Below are 21,228 nucleotides of genomic sequence, written 5' to 3' on the forward strand. Positions count from 1 at the left end.
ATGTCTCCAACCTGAGAGCGAACATCACCTGAAATTTTAACTTTTGGCACAGCACAATTTAAAAGCAGACTTTGCAGGGATAAAATAGAACATTCAATTCCAGTGCAGTCCACTTTGTGGGCACATACATTAATGGAATAGAAATCAATGTTATAGCTACTGAAAAGTGTATTTTCGGAAGAAGGGTCGGGGGTGTTGCGTGTAATTACTTTGAGGTAGAGTAGCTGAACATAATTCAGGAAGCTTCTCGTCAAGTAAACAGCATTTATAAATAAAGTCATACAATAAGTTTGCAGAAGTACTTGGCCGAGGTCTTTTCTACTTCAGTGATAGACAGTCCACTTAGCGCAGCTGTCTCTCAAATCTGTAGAATAAAAACGGCTGTTTCTATATTAAACATCTGGTTATATACGTTCACACTCGTATTTAGTCTTCATCATCGATTGGCTGGCGTAGACGGGGCGGGCCTTCCTCCGTAGTCCTCTGATGACGTGGCATTGGCTCGTCTCTCGCGAGTGATAATACATAAGACTCATTTACAGAAACATAAAATAATAAATGTAGATCAACATAAATGTCTGTTTGATTAACAGCTTTTATTTATTTATTCATGTAGGTATACATTTCACAATATTTATTTCATAATTTGGTTTATTATTGTATTATTTCAGAAATTATTTAATCATTCATAAGATTATCTTTTGACAAGTTTATAAATACCGGGCCCTATTTAAAAGATCCAGAGCTCTTGGTATTAAGTGTATGCTGCAAGAACATTAAGAGCTTTTACAACTCCATGTTTGTTAGTGGAGCATATTCTGAAAAAAGGTAAAGTGTGTTCACCTTCACTGTGTGCACTGCTACATACATGGTGGATTCAGCCATCTGTGATCATCACATATGTTTATAATGTTGTTTTCTTTAGAGAGTAAAAACTAAATGTTTGAGGATGTATTGTAATCTTGCAGAAGGTCATGAAAAGTATTTTTTTTTTTATATATACTAGAATGTGGGACAAAACCGCAGTACCCGGAGAAAACCCAAAATGACAATCAAAGCTGAGATAAGATGATACGCTTGATAAAGTTTAGACAAACAGTTATGCTATGTGAAAACAGTTGATTGGCTGATAATACAAATCTCCATAATTTTGTTTTTGAGAAAGTAAAACTACATGTTTGAGGATGTATTTTGATCTGCAGAAGGTAATTAAAAGGATGCATTTTTTCTATTTACATAAATGCGGGAGGAAACCGTAGCGGCCGGAAAACCCGAAATTAATCCCTGATTTTGGTTAATTTATGGCCTGTAATTGGAAATGGTGTTTGTAGCCGGCTACGTGTGGTAAGCTGTACTTTCTCAGTGAGTGGAGGTAAACGTAATCGAGGTGTCTGGGAAGAGCTTGTTTTTAAGCTGCTGCCACCTCTGATGAGCGGGCTCTGAGGCGGGTGTGGCCTGAACTGGGTCTGATTATGTGCGCGCTGAACACCTTTCGGGATGGTTGGCAAGAGTGAATGCTTTGTTGTTAGCTTAGACCGCTGCTGGCTTGGCACGATGTCAGGTGGACAAGGTGTTAGGACCCTGCCTTGTAAAGGGTATTTATTCTGATGCTTGATCACACGGCCATATTTAGATCCAGGCTGTTTCAAATCAGGGTCTGCTGTCTCGCCACTGATGAGCGGGCTCTGAGGCGGGTGTGGTCTGAATGAACTTTTACTATTCATGAGCTGCACTTTAGAAGCTTGTTCTGCCTCCTGCTGGACCACACTATCACATTGCTTGGCAGAGCGTATGGACTGTTGTTGTTTGAACTTCTCATGTATTGTGTCAATACTTGGTTGTATTTTCATTAACCGTCTATAGATACGGTCCATCTCTTTATCAGTTAGATCATCCCGGGGTAGGAAAGGAAGTTCATCATTTATGTCGTCGAGGTCATCTTCCTGTTTTTTCTTCAATTCTCTTTCTGGCCTGAAATACTTAAATGGTAACTGGTTTCCCTTCCCTGCTAACACTGGTCTTCTTACCTTCTGTGTAGTTTTCTTTGCATCAGCATCCCATTCATCTTTCCCAAATAATCCAATGTGGTCACCTGTGTTTTTCCACAGCTGGATATTGCAGTCCAACCCTGCAGTAATAATCTTTTGACAATCAGAATCAAACTGAACACTCACCACCCCTGAGAGGTGAGATTGCCAGGTGCCCAAAAGAGGAGGTGGACACAATGACACGCGCCACCCTCTTATGTCTTCGAATGGCCCAGTGTTTGCCTTATCTTTAAATCCAAATCTCTGAATGTCCCATTGACAAATCCTGCCGGTACTATCCCCAGTCAGCAATATTTTTTCATTGACATCAGTGGACATCGTGGTAATGATTGCATCTTCATCATTCACTGCCCTGAACTTCCCTAACAAACCTCCCTTGCTTTTTACCGACCAGGCACTTATAAAGCCATCGGCAGAAGTCAGCAGTGTGGCTGTGTGCACATTGACGTCCCTTGTCTTTAAACATAAAACAATAGGACCAGTGTTCACATCAGTGTGTTTCCTTCCAGTTTCTTCTTTGTGTGTCTTCCCATCAGGCAAACACCCTGTCCTGCCTGTTATTGTTGCAATGTAAGTTCGAGGGCTCTGACTGCCATTCAGCCAGTAGAGAACCTCCCTAGATTCAACATCCCACATTACAATATTTCCATTGCAAGAGGCCGCAAGAAGTGTGTTGTCGTGCACATCCATTGAGCAAATGTCATTTAAATAATCATGTTCCAAAAATATGTTGTCATAACCCTCCAAACCCACGACACAAATTCTGTTGGAGTTCCTTCCCGACACAAACACACTATCGTCCATGCAGACAATACCTGTCACCTCACTTGGCAAGGTACAGGAAATTCTTCAAGCAAAACTCCAGTGATGAAGTTCCACAGTTTTAATTTCCCGTCCTTGGAAACTGTGATTAGTCTCCGCTGTGGTATATCAAATGCAATGGCAGTGTGCCCCCCATATGGAGTGACCTGAAACTGCATGACAGCCATTCCTGTTAAGACATCCCAAAGTGTAGCCTCACCTTTTCGACAAACAGAGACAACCTTTTTGTAAATGCTGTGATAGAGAGCATTGCACAGGGGCTTGTCATGGGATGTTAATGTTTCTTTAAAAGCATCTGTTCCCCTACCAAAATATTTGACTAGATCTGTGTTAGCCAGAACTAAATCATTGTTAAGTATGTTGTAACACATACTGGAGATACGAGCTGGTCTCATGCCTTGAATCTCGATGCTTTGCTTACACTCCAATCTCTTCAAAGACCAAACACGAACATTTTTGTCATCAGATAAAGTGATGACAGTTCGGTCCATTCTGTTTACGACAATGTTTGTAATGGGCCTGACGTGTCCCACCAAAGACTTTTGGCAGGTGTCTCTTTTGTGGGGTAACCACAACCGTAGTAAGCCATCTGTACCACCAGTCAACAATAACTCAGCAGAAGGAGAGTATTCAACACAGGTGAAAAACCCCTCATCTCCACTGCTCTTAAAGATTGATTTTGAAAAAGTGGTTCTGGGTGGGTTTGGTAGGCAGCCAGGACCATTGTCTTGGATAAACTTCCACAAATGGCAAATGAGTTAAGATCCGGAAAGTATTGGATCTGGCTGCATATGTCACTCAAAATTGAGACTTTAAGACAAAGAAAGTCTTTTGAATGGTTGTTTAGAAGGTTGGAAATGTATACTGTAGGATAATCATGCAGAGAGATTTTTTCAAATACGCCACGGTTGAAGAGGCCATTTTTCTTTACGTTGTAGGAGATGAAAACAGTCAAAAACCCTTGTACATCACCAAATGCAAACATTGCTTTAGTGCCATTTGACCAGTAGTTAATGGTGTTGACAATGCTTTCTTCTAGCATCAGAGTGTGGTTAACTGAAAAAAGCGAGGGTATTTCAGAGCAGTCATAAAATAAAAGCTCTCTGTCAGAGGTGGAGATAGCCAGCTGTTTCAATTCTTGAATGTACTGCATGTTATTAACAGACATTTTCTTGTGGTGTGAAAAAGGAAGTGCATTTTCTTTCACATATAGAGGTATGGTGAATGGATCTGTACAGCGGTCCGTCCAGAAGGTGAGTACACCATCGGAGCTGACAGAGATGTATTGGCCTCTCTGGTAAGTGCTGGTTTCGTCTAATTCTCTGAAACTAAAATCAGGTTTGACGTCCTCGAAGGGACGGAAGATCACACCAACAATTTCTTTATAGTGACCCACAGGTATAAATTCAACAGGTTTAGGGAATGGTCTTTTAAAGTCCAACCCTGCCGATGCATTGCCCTTAGCTATTAAGAAGTCTAAAAGCTCTACCAGGTCAACTGTACCGTCACAGTTGGTATCTATCTGCATATGTAGGACTGTAAGTTCCTCCTTCTTAACAGAGGGGTACATCTTTTCAAACAAAACACAAAATTCTTCCATATCCAAACCTCCACCACCATCTTCATCTGCCTCCTCAAATAATGCAACAATTTCAGGTATTTGTTGCGCTGAAAACATTCTGCTGCAGGCATTTCCTTCAGCAATTGTAGCATTCTCATCTAGGGTCCTCCTCTGCTGAATATGCATAACTTGCCATTACTACTTAGATTGAAATCAATTAAACACTTAAATGTGTAATGAGTGTAGGTGATTTTGTGTCAAATTAGAAAAATGTGTAGCTCTGGATCTGTTGTAGGCCTATAATGTTAATTTTCACCTGGTATTATAAAGTATATTAACCTGGCTATATTCAAAAAAGCATGTATGTCGTCCAAAACACGACTTTCTCACGAGTCTCAAATGACTAAATGCAGTTAACCTTGCAGCAGCTCGGAACCTAGCATAAAAGCCAAGATGATATCATCATTTTGATGACATCAGGACGTTCTGATGTCATTCAATAAGGAGTGAATGACCCATGCTGTTACCTAGCAACGGAATTCTGTTGATAAATAGTTCAACAGAATTGCGTTGCTAGGTAACGGCATGGGTTAAGACCACATAAAGTTTACCTGTACTACCAGGTTGCAATACACAATTTATTTGTTAGCTAGATGCAACTTAACTCAAATATATAGTCAAGGAGCGCCTCGTTAGCCGAGTGGTTACAGCAGCACATGTGGGACCATGTTCCATGTCATTCCTTTTTTCCATATGTCTACCCTGTCCTCTGTTAAAATTAAAGTGAAAAAGTGCCCAGAAAAGGATCAAATAAGTAGACATTTCATTCTTTTCAAAGCTTACAAGCAAACTTAAAGACATAAATTAGAACAATTACAGTGTGGTTACAGTGTGGATGGAAGACATTTGTCACACAAAACGGGCATTTTTACATTTATCTGAAAAGCTTTGGCTAGGGGACAGTTACAAAAAGTACAAAGTCACACGAAGGGCATGTGGGAATAAAAGAGAAAGCAGAGGGAGATAAAGCAGAGGGAAAGAAAGGAGCAGTGGGGTGTTTTGCTATCACCAATAGTCGAGGGATATTTCCTCAGCCGGGGCGCTAATCCGGCTAGCATTAGCATTATCATGAGTCCTGTGTCCGGGGCTTGGCAGAGCATGTCACTGCCTCATTTGGTTACTTGTGTACACACTCAGACTAGCACGCACACACACACACACACACAACACACACACACACACCACACACACACACACACACACACACACACACACACACACACACACACACACACACACACACACACACACACACACACACACACACACACCACACACACACACACACACACACACACACACACACACACACCATCACAACACACACACACACACACACACACACACACACACACACACACACACACACACACACACACACACCACACACACACACACTTTTTCAATACCCCAACCTGTCGACCGGCACACTGCACACAATCGCTCGCAGCCCCGTTTGTGTCTGTGTGTGTTTATGCGTCATGCACACCCATATCGCGCTCTGAGCAATACGACAGAGCCGGGGACTGCTGGCAGCACTTCCCCTTATCTTTCAAAGTACTTCTCATTCCTTCTTTAAAATGAATTTCTCCTCTTCACTGCTTTCCAGCCTGAGTTGTTTATGAATTATAAGCGTCTTGCTTGTTATTATGTAACCTTCTGCAGCCTAAGTGAACAAAACTCCATAATCCAAACTGCAATTTTTAAAAAACGACTTACCACATGACCGCGAATGCCATCATTTAAAAAAATAACCAATTCATTAACTTAACTTTAATGCTTGATTCTTCCATTTAGTATTACTAAAATGTGCTAATACTGCAGCTTGTGTTTGGCACTTGTAGTGAGAAAGCAGACCTTTGATGTCACATCCCGTCCAAGCCTCAATTAAATAGTGTTTGCTGCACAAAAGGTTCAGAGGTAGTGTGTGTATTATCTAGTGCCTCCAGTAATGACAGGGGTGCACAGTCAGTGGGATTTTCGCTAATGGCCTATACTGTAAGTTAAAGCAAAAGCAACACAAAAAAGCAGTGCACTCTCCTTCACATGGGTGATGTTTATTTGGCTATTGAAATCTCTATTTTCTTTCTGGCACCGAGCACAACACATCTCCGAAGGGAACCAGAAGTCAATGAAATCAGTCATCTGTGGTCAAACAAACGCATTATCATTGCTCAAGGGTTGGCATCCTCCAAGAGACGCCTCAACACTCTTAGTCCTTATTTTTCATTGCCAAGTAATTGTCAATCTGTGTGGGAAAAATATCTTAGATTTGTCCCTGAACTTTGCACAGTGTTGTTTGGTAACTCTTAAGAAAAGTGAAAATGTCTAACATTTTTCTTTAAGTGCACCCTTTGAACCAAGCTCAGAAACTAAATCAAAGCCTTTAAAACCTCCTCAGAAAATAAACATGTGCAAGCTTTTCTTGTATTAAGGTGTCACAAACATCCAATACAATACCACGAAATGATATGCCATCTATCTTACCTATACTGGACTCCTCAAAAGAAATGGTGGTGGAGGCTTTCCCCAAGGCATTGACTGATGTCACGTTCACTTTGTACGGGAAGCTGGAGAAGACCTCGGGAAAACGAACACGACAGCGATTCTTGTGGTCCGGATCTTTCTGTACCTCCAGTGATCGCTGGTTGTGTCTGGAGAGGAGAGGGAATACAAAGGGTAAGAGGAGTGAAAAATAAGGACTGATGTGAGAGAGATGGATGGTTTACTTCTAAGTTTTTATAAGCTTGTGAGTTTTCAGCTTGAAGGAAGTTTCATACACTTTGGTGTGGAAGGGCATAAAGAGAATAGTTCACGTTTTTAAGAAGAGTGGGTGTTCTCCATCAAAGCTGTGGGTATAATTTAGAATTCCAACACTAAAACACTGACTATACTTCCTGCTTTACAGACCAGGACAGGACTTTAGTTTGGAATCCAGCCAGTATGAACTTTACTTTTTGTACATTTCTTCGATGGTTTGTAGGCTTAAATGTGCCAAGGTCTAAAGACATTGGCACATTTACGCCTGAAGAAGTTGTTATTGGACTTACACTCCTTTGTTTTGCTTTTGATATAAACCGGTTTGGACTGCATCATTTTTGGGATACGGTACTGTTTATATGGATAGTTTAGTAAGGTTCTCTACTACTCACTACGCTATGGTCATGCGACGCGCGTCACAAGGCACACATTGGGGCACTATTAATTATGATCATTACATACTGAAATTAATGTTGTTATGGGAATTTTTAACTTGCACAGTCACACAAAATAGTCGAATATTTAACCATTTTGGTTTAATTCAGGAGCCCTGACGCAAGAGTGTTTACAATTACAATCATAGATGTTCTCTTGGGGTAAAAAGGACAGAAATGGCTGGATGGCTGACCGGCTCATTATTATTCAAACTTAATTATGTTGGTGTTACAATATTAACGAAGACAGAGTCCACCTGCTGTGGCATGAGCTGTGGGACTCTGTGATCTGTGAATATCAAAGAGAAGCTGATGAAGACAGCTATACCGGGTCTCCATCCACACATTTTGTGTGAGTATCTGAGGTCCAGCTACTGTTAAATCCTGCCTGGACATGGGAGAGAGGTGTCACTTTTATTATAACACCCTCCTTCTTATCTCAAAATTGATTTTTCTCGTTGGGCATTTTTGGTCTTTTAATTTAAAGTGTTGCCCTCTAAGCCAGGTTTTTTTTAATGTTTTTCAAGCCAAGGCGCGTTTAGCTAAAAAGAAAGATGGAGCAGAGACCCCCTACTGTTTTTATATTAAATTAAGCTGCATAGTAAACTTAGCCTATACTAATGTGTAGGGCAACTGTAAGCATTGCGTAATGACCTACATTTGATGGTGCCTAGAAAACGAAGCCATTAAAATAAAAGCTAACTAGCATAACAGACCATTAGCAAAGGTAAGCTAGCTCACGTGATTGAAAGAGGACAATGTGTGAATTATAGTAGTGTTCTTCAATCACTTAAAGGTGGAGTAGGTAATTTTGGAGAAACCAGCTTGAGTGCGCTAGAATTTGAAAATACACAGCCGGAAAAAATGTGCCACTTCCTTACAGAGCCCCTCCTCCAACACACACGAACGCGCACATGACCAATGAGGGCACGAGATACGTTTGTGCACAGATGGAAGGCTGACAGGCAGGTAGGCCATCCAGTTACTTTAGCCGGGCCGGCTCAGATGATTGGTCGTGCTTTTTACAGCGCTACAGCTTCCACAGATGAATTTTTTTATGGATTTTTGGTCAAAGCACTTAAGATATTCATTGCTATCGGATGTTAAGAGACAAAAAAAAAAAAAGTGTATCTCGAGCCGGTTTCTCAAACTTACCTACCCCACCTTTAACTAAGCTAGTTCTTGCATGTCATACCGATATATCGAGACATATATTGTATATGTAAATCCACACAAAGACATGAATCCTATGCACTTACTGTACGTCCACTTCAAAGGTGGTGGGGATGAACGTTTGGTGGAGCTGGTGCCAGCTGCAGTAGAAGCCTTTGGGGTAGGTGTTGGACCGACATGTGACTGTGGGCTCTCGGGGGGGAACTACAGAGAGGACAAAACAAAAGAAGGGGAGGACAGTTAGCTAACAAATACAGCACAGTATAATTGAGAATACAAGCAAAGACGTATCAGAGTAATGCAGATCACAGGAATAAAATGCAAAGCAGCTGTGGCTAATTAGATATTTCCTCATTGAATTATGTATTCTTCATCAAAAAATTCATCATGAACATCCCAGCTACTCCACCACCGCCACTTTAATTAAGCTCTGGTTATGTTTTGTTAGATATACGTTTAATTTGTTTGTGTTTTGATTGCCTGTATGCATTTGTTTTTAATGTATCTTAATTATTTTGAATTACACAAATGAATGGAAGATAGATTCAAAGAGGGGGGGAATCAAGCAGTGCACCCGAGGGGGAACATATTTTAAATGGTCAGAATATACCTAATTTGTCTGAGTATTGGGGCGTCTCACAGAGAGGAGTATTGGAATATTTGTGACCAACGGAAAGCAATTTCTGTCACGATTCAATCTAATTTAAACGATTTAGGCTAAATGAAAATGACTAAAGCAGAACCGATCTGGAGAAATGGGAGAGAAAGAGGAAGAAAAAAAAGAGGGAGGAAGGTTAGATGGTGCGTTTAGAAAGAAAGGATATTCGAGTGGTAGAGCAACATAAGAATATAAAGAGGTTGGCCCGAAAAAGTGATGTTACGCCAACTGTGGCCTCCTCTAAGATTAGGGTCTTTTCTTCGTGGCTAGTCAACCACACACCCGTCTACCACTCCCTCTTTCTCCCCACACCGTCTCACCCTTTAACCCTGGTTATCTGCTGCATGTGACAGACAGTGAGGGTACAGTGTTCCCACAATCCCACAATGTGTATATGTACTTAAAAATCATTTTCCAACGCTAATGTTTTTTCTGTTCCCTAAAACTCTTTTCTTTTATTGATTGCAAAAAAATTGCATTTTATTTTACACAGTATATCGCTTTTATTATAAATATAGGGGGCTGGCATTGGACTTCTATGATTACATATTGGATATCGGCCAGTGAGTAATATATACTCCTGATGTGATTGGTTGACTGATAACAGCTATTCACATAATTGAATCTTTATTTATAGTCAGTAATGTACACCACAGTTGAATGGGTGGGGTGGGTCATCCTTTCTTTAAAAGCCACATACCCATTCAGTGTGAACATGGGAACAACTGCTGCTCTTTAGAGCGGGCTTTGTCTCCCCTGTGGGAAAAATGATAGCTCCCAATGTTTTTACAGAAATGGGGGGGAACAGAAAAAAGGTGAACATAATTCAGAACAATGTACTAATGAGGAGTCTTTTCTAGCTCTAAGCAGCATGGACAAATATATTTAAATCAAGCTATTCAGTTCTTTAAGTAGTTTTGAGGTTACCTACAGTAGATATATGTAACCCTTATGCTCAGTATGATATAAATAGTATGATATGAAATATAGTATGAAATAATTTTTCTGAATGTTCTTTCCATAAATGGCTTGAAAGTTGATCTGGATCGAGATGGAAAAATACATTTGTCAGGATGGTGTAATCCCTCCTTGGAAATTGGTTGCCAAACAAAGTAAATCAAACAGAAACTATAGGTTACTTACATAACCCCAGTTCTCAGAGTAACATTAAGTGAGATGTCTCACTATGGGATGCGCCTCATCGCGGAGCAAACAGAAGCATCAATCTCATTACGCCAATCCTGATTGGCTGGTGATCTTGACGTCAGCGTCAGGGAATTCACCCCCTATAAGTAGCTTGCGCCACGACGCATGCGTCATTCAAAATAAGCACCTCTTCTCGCTTCACCATAGCAAGGAGGGCCGTCTGGTGAGACATCTCACTTCATGTTACTCTGAGAACTGGGGTTACGTAAGTAACCTATAGTTCTCATTCATAACACTCCGTTCGATGTCTCACTATGGGAAATTGTAGCTCCCGTATTGTCAGACGAGCTTATCTCGAAAATCACCAAACCAACCAGAACTTAACAGGCTGGAGCTCTGACTCAACCAGGTGTCCAGCACTGCTTGAGTCACACTGGGAGCAGAATGTCCAGCCTGTTAAGAGGCGGACAAAAGTGAGCGGCGAGGACCAGCTCTCCGCTGCACCAATGTCTTGGATGGGAGACATCCTGGACAGAGCCCAGGATGCAGCCAGACCCTGAGTCGAAAGAGCTTGCGGACCCGAGGGTGCCTGCGAACTCTGACTCGTATGAGCCCCAAAGCAATTGCTTCCACAAACCAGTGGGAGAGCCGTTGCTTAGTAACAGGCTTGCCCTTATAAGGGTTAGCCCAGGACACAAGGGGTTGGTCATTATGACGAAGCACCCTTGATCTGTCCCTGTACGTGCGTAAAGCACGGGCTGGACACGGCAAATCTGGCCGCTGTTCCCCGGAGGAATACAGTGGCGGGGAGGATGCCTCAATGTCAAATGTGGTACCTGAACCAACCGCCTTAAGATAAAGGCAGGGTTGGGCTTCAACCACACTCTGTTTGCCCTGGGGCGAACTGAGTGCATGAAGACTGTACAGATAGTGCATGAGTGCCACTGGCTCGCTTGGCAGCTGCCAGGGTCAGCTTCATGTCACACTGTATTCAGATTGTACCACTCACGGGCCAGGCCCATAGAGCCAAGCGCTCTGGGTGTGGGTGAAAGATCGCCCCCCCGCTTGGGACAGTATGTCCCTGCATAGTGGGAGCTGCCATGGCTGCCCGCACAGCAGCTGATATATCTCCGCTAGCCAGTACATAGCTGGCCAGTGCCGGAGCTATCAGGATAAGTGTGTGGCGTTGCTCTCTCACTCTGGCCAGAGTTGGGGGTATCAGAGCCAGGGGTGGGAACGCGTACAGAAGGCCCGGGGGCCAATCGTGCGCGAGTGCATCCACGCCTAACGGTGCATTTAGATCGCGCATCGAAAATAACAGCTGACACTGAGCATTGTCTTTCGATGCGAACAGATCCACCGCGGCTCTGCCGTAACGCACCCACAGCTGGCTCACAATCCTTGGATGTAGAGTCCAGTCTGCATAAAGTGGTATACCTCTGGACAGTAGATCTGCCCCGAGGTTCATCACTCCCGGTACGTGCGTCGCTCTCAGAGAGAGGAGACGCCTACCGCTCCATAGGATCAGTTTGCACGCCAGTGTGTGTAACTGGAGAGAACGCAAACCCCCTTGGCGGTTAATATACGATATTGTGGTCGTATTGTCTGTCCTCACGAGGACGTGATGTCCCCTGAGGAAAGGCAGAAAGCGTTTTAGGGTGAGAAACACCGCTAATAGCTCCAGGTAATTTATGTGCGCCTGTTGGAGGTCTCTGCTCCAGAGACCCCTCACCGGGCGACCTTCATAAATACCTCCCCAACCTGTCAGACATGCGTCCATGGTGACCACTTTCCGTGAAAGGACAGCACCCATAGGCACACCTCGTACTAGAAAAGTCGGGGTGCAGCCAGTGGCGCAGTGCCATTACGCATTTCACAGTAACCATCACTCTCCGCACGCCATGGTTTAGTGGGGTTTAGTTTTAGGGCGGCCACCTCAGCGCTGAAAACTCCCTCATGTGTAAGCGTCCCAGTCGTACGACCAGGATGGCTGACGCCATGAGCCCCAGCAATCGCAGGCATGATCTGAAGAGAACATGTTTGCGCAGCTGGAAAAGAGCGAGACAAGCTCTGAAAGCTTTCACTCTTTCCGCTGACAAGCGAGCTGAAAAGGGCACCGAGTTCAGGCGTAAACCCAGGAAGAGTAGTCTGCGCAGGGGCACAACATGCTCTTCTCTGTGTTTATTATGAAACCCAGGTTGAGCAGGTGCTTTACGAGGACATTTGTCTGCGTAACAGCCTCCTGCTCCGACTGTGCGAGAAGCAGCCAGTCGTCCAGGTAGGTCGCCAGGCGAATACCCTGTTGTCTTAACGGGGCTATCGCGGCTTCCGTACATCGTACAAACACCCTTGGACTGAGAGACAGACCGAAGGGGAGTACTCTGTATTCATAACAGATCCCCTGAAATGCGAATTTCAGATATTTCCTGTGTGGGTAATGTACTGGGATGTGAAAATACGCATCTTTCAGGTCGACTGATGTCGTCTTGTCGCACGAGCCGCAGCAGAGATGTGTGAGTGAGCATTCTGAACTTATATCTTCTTAGATATTTGTTCAGAGCCCTCAAATCAAGTATTGGCCGAATTCCGTTCCCTCCCCGTTTGGGAACGAGGAAGTACTTGGAATAGAAGCCGCCCTGATTCTGCTCGGCGGGTACAATAGATATAGCCCTCTTTTCTAGGAGTGAGAGAATCTCTCTCCAGAATATGGGCTGACTCTCCTCGGGCCTGCGAATGCAGAATGCCGGAGAAGCGAGGGGGGGTGACAGCGAATTGGAGTCTGTAGCCCCGTGTTACTGTCTTGAAAACCCAAGCAGATGATGTGAGCATCTTCCACTGCATGCTCCTGGAGATGTCACGTCTCTTCCCCTCTTGAGTCTCTATTTGTTGTGTTATGGGGCCCTCTAGTGTCTGAACACAGTGGTGCCTCTTTTCGACAATCCCCACCGACACTGCACATGCGCATGACGGTGGTGCCTTCACAACCCCAGCCGGCACTGCGCATGCGCGTGATGGTGGTGCCTTTAAAGCCCCAGCCGGCACTGCGCATGCGCGTGGCGGTGGTGCCTTCACAGACCCGCCTGTAATCCGCCTTTTGAGAGATGCCGTAGCTGCTCTCAGAAGGGGAACAGTTGACGGGCTGTTTATTGGTTTTATTGTTTTTCTTTTCATTTTTTTGAGCTGCGCCCTCGGCCTGACGCCTGGATGCGTCAGCGGCAAATGTTTTATGACAGAAAAATCAACAAATGTGTGACATGTGTTTGTGCGGACTTGAGGATGGTGTTGAGGCATCTCTCGAGGCGGCGGGAACACATTTAGAGCTGGGGAACCGTGGACTTCCAGCTGTCACAGAGGGGAGAAGGAGAGGCTGTCACGCCGCTCGCTTCTTCTTCCTCGACTGCTGGCCGAAATTCTGGGTTGGCTGCGCCTGAGCTGCAGCCGGAACCGGAGATTTTCTAGGCCAGCTCGCCCTCGTCTCCAGCCTGGGCTGGGGACTCTGGGCGGGCTGCGACCTCTGCGTCTTCGGTGTTTTAAACCGAGCAGGGTTCGAGGCAGCTTGGGCGAAGGACTGCTGCTGCGAAGGCAGCGGCTGGACCCTTTGAGGGAAGCAGAGGTGGAGTGCCTCGTCCTCCTTCTTTTTCGACTCATACCTCCTTTGCATGGAGGCGAGATCGGAGCTGAAAATTCCCTCGGGAACGATGGGCATATCCAGCACATCCTCCTTTTCCCGGTCTGGGAGGTTGGTGAGGTTGAGCCATCTCGCTCTTTCCTGCATCACCATGATCCCCATTGCCTTGCCCGTGGCCTGGACGGCGCAGCGTTGGACACGGAGACAAATGTCCGTGACCGCTGCCATCTCGTCCAGAGTGGCTGCCCCCGGGTTACCCGACAGGTCCTCGCAGAGCTCCGCTTGTTAAGCGGTTAGCAGCGAGGACACATTCAGGGCCCTGGCGGACAACGCTGCGGCTTTGTAGGACCGTTCAGTCAGTGTCGACTGAAATCGGTCCGACTTTGCTAGCAGCGTGGGGTTCCTGCTTGGTGACGGGCCCATCCTCGGTAGGAGGTGGGCCACTACCAGCGGTTCCATGGGCGGTATGCGGAGCAGGCCGAGCTTCTCCATTCCGTCACAGTCTAGGGAGGAGGCACCCTGGATTGGGACCTCGTTGCTGAAGGGCCGGTCTCTCCACGAGACCGACACCTCATCCAAAATCTCCGGGAAGACCGGAAGGAGTTGCCTCTTCGTCCGCGCTGCTTGGGGAAAATGTTTCCCTTCGTAGCGGGACCTGGAGGTCTCCTTGGCCATTTCAGGCCACGGGATGTCGAGTCTGGCCGCGGCGCGTTTACACACGGCCTGCAGGTCCATGCTCAGACAGGGCGAAGCTGGTGTGCTATCGCCCGGGAGAGCAGCCCTCGCTCCAGGCTTTGCAGCCTGAGCCGATGACATGAAGATGTCCTCTTCATGTTCATCCGACTCGGACAGGAGGAACACCGAGGCGTCCTATTCGTCCTCATCGTAGTCCAGCTCGAGGACATCCTCCGCGGGTGAGACCATGGTGAGGTCTAACCGGGAGCCCCAGCTCGGTAAAGCGTGGGGTCCCGTTCCCGCGTGTCTTGCCGTCACCGGGTCCCGGCCTGCCAGGGTGCGGGATTCCGGTTCTGCAGCCATCACAGATAATGAGCCCCAGACCAACACGGAGAGGGGTTCACTCTCTACAGCGGACGCCCCCGCGTCTTGACTGCCGGCCGGCAGGTCAGTGGACATGGGGGGGTCCTGCTCCGACAGGCTAGCTTGGCGTGCTAGCCGTCGGCGGAGGCTCTTCACGGTGACAAGCCGGGGTTGTCGATAGCGCCTCGGGCGTGTTCCAGCCCGAGGCAGGACGAGCAGACCTGGTGTGTGTCTGTGCCCGAGATCTTCAACCCGCAGCCGCAGAGTCGAGCCACCGAGTCCCTGACTCCTCTGGTGTGAGGGAGAGAGGCGTCCATCTTGTTCGCCTCGTGGCATGGAGAGGACCCGCTCTCAACAGGTAAGTTGGGAGAAAAAAGGTGTTACCACCCTGTCCTTAATCCGGAGAAAAGGACGGTGTAGGTCCTTTATTCCCGGAGAATACTGACTGGTGTGACAGTATGCTCCTTTAATCCTTTCCTCCTCCGTGGGGAAGAGAAAAGAAAAAACGTCCTCGCTACCGTGGTGTCGATAGTGAGGGAGCGAGCTAGCAACAGGTGTGTTGCTAGCTTGAAAAAATCAGACCCACCTTACTTTCCGGGGAAAGAGAACGGCGAGGTCGATTTCAATACTAACTGGCGTTAGTATTACCGTCTTCTTGCGAAGCAGAAGGAGTAGCCGGCGAGTGCCCGTCGACCGAAATGGTTATATTTGGGTTCAGTCTGTGGACCGTTAAGCTTGTCCGGCTACTATAGAGATGTGCTCTGAAGCGAGAAGAGGTGTTTGAATGACGCATGCGTCGTGGCGCAAGCTACTTATAGGGGGTGAATTCCCTGATGCTGACGTCAAGATCTCCAGCCAATCAGGATTGGCGTAATGAGATTGATGCTTCTGTTTGCTCCGCGATGAGGCGCATCCCATAGTGAGACATCGAACGGAGTGTTATGAATGAGAACTTTGACGTGTAAAGAAAGATATTGGCACCAAATTGGAAACTACTGATAAGATCAAACTAATAGATATTAGGGGAAATTTGGGCCAATTATGAAATAGAGAGCCAGAGGAGCGGGTTTATAATCCAAGAAAAAGTTGTACATTTACAAAGTGCTGGTATTTTCTGAAAGTAAAGAGGTACATTAACAAGAAATGTATGACTATATTCTTGAAAGTACTTTTCTGAGAACATGTCCCCCCCATCACCAGCTCTTCAATTATTAATTTGATCCCATAATGGCCTTTGTATGCCATCGTCAAAATGTTGTACTTAGTAGAAGCATTTTAATACCTATACTGCATCTGGAGTGCACAATGACTGCTACTAAACTTTCATCTTTTTGCAAAAAAATCATTAATTGAAAGAAATACATTACTCTGGCTAACAAGAGGTTGGTTTTACCTTCACTTTGGTTTGAACATAGAATAAGTGAACTAATGGGTTCACTCCTTTACGTCACAAAAAAAACACAGGTGATGCTGCAACAATAACCAACCGTCTACAAATAGGCCAAATAACAATGAGCATGGATTTAGAAGCTGATTGTTAAAAGTATTTTGTGACAAAAGTAAGCAAGAAGGTCTCAGTGTAGGAAAAAAGTGGAGAAAACAGCATGAAAGGAAAGGCAATACCTCAGGAATGAGAGGGAGTTACAAAAAGCAGATGGAGAGTTATTCTGTTACAACACATTTAAGTGTTACTATTGCCTCTGCGATGAGTTTTCTTCCTGTAGCCCCAGAAAAATACCCATGACCGATCACATTTCTCCCTCCACTAATGCCTTTTGAGGTGATTCATTTGCAGCCAGTTTTAGGGGCACTCAGTGTTGTTTGGAGCACTAAGTACAGTAAGTGTTTCCTTTCCTTTTTTGACCTCTGCCAGCCTTTCCCTGGATGCTGACATTTCCCTCTGGATCATTAATCAGTTTTTCTTGATGAAAAACACAATAACGAGTTATTTTTTGGTTTACAATGCCTTGATAAATCGTTCTCACGTTGTACCAGCATCCCGTTTAATTATTTTGCAATTGTGATATCAAGACATCTTGGGATCACCCCTCAAGTTGTATCAATCCACACACACACACACACACACACACACACACACACACACACACACACACACACACACACACACACACACACACACACACACACACACACACACACACACACACACACACACACACACACACACACACACACACACACACACACACACACACACACACACACACACACACACACACACACACAACACACACACTTGATTGGCTGCCTTGGGGTCATTTCAGAGTCACACACAATCCTGCTGTGTTTAAGCAGTCACCACAGCAACTAATTAGCCTGTCAATAACGTCAACGATGAGGTTCCAGGGACGACATACAACCAAACTCAATTAATCAAAGACTAATTGGGGCCATCTCGATCCATTGGCTCATCATCTGAGAGCTTCAGTCAAAGTCATGTCACATTGTCACACACACCCCCACACACACACACACACCAGAGCTGCAGGTATTCCTATCAGCTTTGTGGCCATAATCAATCAAACCAGCTTAGTAAGGAGATGGAGAAGTTGAATGATAGACACGATTCAAGAGAGGAAAAAGCATTAGAGAAAATACAAGAGGATGCGCACAACTGTGTGTTCACAGCAGCGATGTTTGGAGAGGTTTATTTGCACCCTGGAGTATTTGACCCTTTAATTTAGTTCATTTTGCCAAGTGTGAGCGGTGTCAATCAAACCACCGTTGAGGCTCCTAGCAGGGGGGTTCATATTGTGGGGCTCCTCCGAAGGGACGAGGTTTGTTAGGAGTGAGAACGTGGTCTGCACCGTCAATACTAAATGACCCCCATAACGCAAGGGGTTTATGTGCACAGGAAGACAGGTGTTGACATCTAAATGCCAGCTGTATATCATGGTTTAAAAAGCCAAGCATAAAAGAAAGGAGTAAGTAAACTTTGCCCAATAAATGCTACTCAGATGTCTGGGTTATTTACCACTTATAGATGTCGAAAAACAGGAAATGTGAATTTATTCAGAACAAGTCATGTGACCAAATGTATCATGTTTTTGGTTTATCTTCTTTTTTTAATCATGACCTTGTCTAAAGAAACAGTGAACAACTCAAAATCCTCTGATACGGATTATCAGTGTAAACAATTCTATTTCCTCAACATTGCACATTTCTCTAAAAACGAGTGTAAAAAAGCAACAAGTATTTTAATAAAAGGTTTTTATTATAGCAAGTACAATCTTATACATTTTTTTGGTTTGTCATTTATCTGTTAGAAGTGACACCATTTATGGAAAATAAATGTTTGCAACTCAAAATAAAGTTTGGCATCAATTACAAATTCCCTTAAAAGTCAGACTTTGGTTAGTGTTCATTTTCAACTTTTAAGCCTAATCTTTGCAAATTAATATTAATTTTGTCAATGCAATTATATGAATTAAGTCCCAAAATAAATAGACAACAAACGTAGTTGTGGTTTTACTGGCAATGTGTGATATGAGAGAGGAAAAAAGAAGGGGAAAAAGGACGCAAGAAACTGAGGGAAGAGAAAATACGTGAAAAAAAAAAAATGGAGAGAATAGACAAGACGGCATTCTTTCATCAAACTACAAATGTGCCCTTGAGAAACTTAAGACATGCATCAGACAGAATGAATATCAAATAATGTAGTACCCAAATTGTAATTACATTACATTACATTGCATTTAGCTGACGCTTTTATCTAAAGCGACTTACAATAAGTACATTCGACCAGGAAGACACAACCTTGAAGAAAACAGAATCATATAAGTACATCAGGTTTCATAGAGCCAAACATTTCAAGTGCTACTCAACTGGCTTTAGGTAAGCCAGTCCTTTATTAGTATAAAAGTGCTTCGTTAATAGTTCTAACGCTCGAAGTGGAGTCGAAAGAGATGAGTTTTCATTGTTGTTTTAATTAAAACAACATTGTGCATGTTGTCCTTTATTGGTATAGCACTCTACCTCTATCAGTGACCCATTCAGGACTCTGCTCATGAATACACGTTATTTGAATCAGAGCGCTTTCATCATCTGGTTTGAATTGCTAAACACTGAATGTGGTTTTGAAGGAGCTCTTTGATAGCCTCATGAAACACACAGGTGACTTTGAAATGGTAATAGGTCAGAGACTCACTTTACTGTAGACTACGGCTCACAAATCATAATGAAGCCGGGAAAAAAGTGACACCTTTTCTGTTAAGATGAATGCATGTTTCCTGTTGAATCTGTAGAAATTGCATTTAAATAAAATACAATGCCAATGCAAAGAAATCCATACAAGCTATGGTTCGCCACATGGCTTTAAGGCAGAAACATTTGTTAAGAGCAGTATATCTCTTTGGGGTTTCTTCTAGTCACATATTTAAAATGTGATTGATATGTTTTATTATTTAGTGTGTCATAGTATTAACTGCTCACATTGCAAATAGAAAAATAAAGGAAATACAGCGTTGGGGGACAAGGTCATATTTAGAGATTAAATCCTTACATTTACCACAGATAAATTATAATATTATCTGAGATAAGACTGGTAAATTAATTACTTTATTATCTCAGAGAATATTCAATCACCCTAAAATGTACAACTTTTATCATGATACAATCGTTTCTCTCTAATATGTCACTTTAAGTCACAGTGAAATGTTGGAAAAAAGTGTCTTTCATTTGTAAAATATTGCTGTATATTAGGAGTGTAACGGTATACGTACCCGTACCGAAATTATTCGGTACGGGCCCTTCGGTTCGGTACACATGTGTACCAAAGTGTACCGAACAAATATAACGTTAAACGTAAAATATTGAGAACGTGAAAAACTTTTTGGAAGTGATCTCAGGTGCTGCGTCAGCTACTGTAGCATAACAACACAATCTCAGAACATTGAGTACCATTTACCACCAATCAATATAGGATCTTAGTTTTGAATCAATTAGATAGCTTGATCAAAGTCATGATGTAATATAGTCAGTCTTAGTTGGAATACATATATATTAATAATTTACTCTTAAGTTATACTCCCTATAAGCCACTTCCTCTCCTGCAGTCTCACCATTCTCAACCTGTCACACCAACATCTTGGGTCTTGCAGAAGAACACACACAACACAACACAACACAACACAACACAACACAACACAACACAACAACACACACACACACACACACACACACACACACACACACACACACACACACACACACACACACACACACACACACACACACACACACACACACACACACACACACACACACACACACACACACACACACACACACACACACACACACACACACACACACACACACACACACACACACACACACACACACACACACACAATGGGGGACAATGACATCCAGTGGCCTGGTTGCTAGGCTGCAGACGCTGTAGTAATTGCTATTTGCTTGTGTTAGCAGCCTCCCTGTTGCTTTGTGTGTGTTTGTCCGTTTGCATCTCTATGTGTGCGCTCGCATTCACGTGTTTGTAGTGGATTATCTTGCTATGAAAACAAGAATGAATGCCTTTTCTTTACATTCATTCATTGTTTCTTTTTGTGTTTTTATTTTATTTATTTAAATGCAATCGGGCTTATGGTGTTCAAACTGTCTTTGGCCTTGACAGAAACACACTGCACTACATTTCTTACCATTATCCAAAGCACAGATAACTGTTAGCCGTGCCTACAATACGTGAGAAAAAACCGAACCATCGACCCTCCGACTGGTACAACCATTGGTAGACAAGCATTGGTGGAAAACTCTTGAGCCACATTTTCTCAAAAATACAAATGTCCCTGGGTCCCAATCCTAACTCGGGCTGCCATTCATTCTTAACTTTTATGGAATGAATTTAACCAACCACAATC

The 21,228-nt window shown here is 43.9% G+C and overlaps 2 protein-coding genes across 5 annotated transcripts in view; both read right to left on the reverse strand.

The window, feature by feature from the left end:
- The window catches only part of cntfr (ciliary neurotrophic factor receptor), a 259,028-nt gene that overhangs the window by 36,642 nt on the left and 201,158 nt on the right, over nt 1-21,228 (reverse strand). For all 4 annotated transcript variants that reach the window (XM_034229505.1, XM_034229504.1, XM_034229503.1 and 1 more), the window contains 2 exons: nt 8,945-9,062; nt 6,979-7,145 (listed from right to left, as the gene is read on the reverse strand). In XM_034229505.1, coding sequence (XP_034085396.1) covers nt 6,979-7,145; nt 8,945-9,062 — 285 coding nt within the window. The remainder of the gene's footprint in view (nt 1-6,978; nt 7,146-8,944; nt 9,063-21,228) is intronic.
- On the reverse strand, nt 1,132-4,560 carry LOC117554909 (WD repeat-containing protein on Y chromosome-like). The gene is given in 3 exon segments (XM_034229501.1): nt 1,132-2,875; nt 2,878-3,582; nt 3,585-4,560. Coding segments are annotated over 3 exon segments (3,267 nt in total). The 5' UTR covers nt 4,549-4,560; the 3' UTR covers nt 1,132-1,277.

The sequence above is a fragment of the Gymnodraco acuticeps genome, unplaced genomic scaffold, assembly GCF_902827175.1.
Source record: "Gymnodraco acuticeps unplaced genomic scaffold, fGymAcu1.1, whole genome shotgun sequence".
NCBI classification, from domain to species: Eukaryota; Metazoa; Chordata; class Actinopteri; order Perciformes; family Bathydraconidae; genus Gymnodraco; species Gymnodraco acuticeps.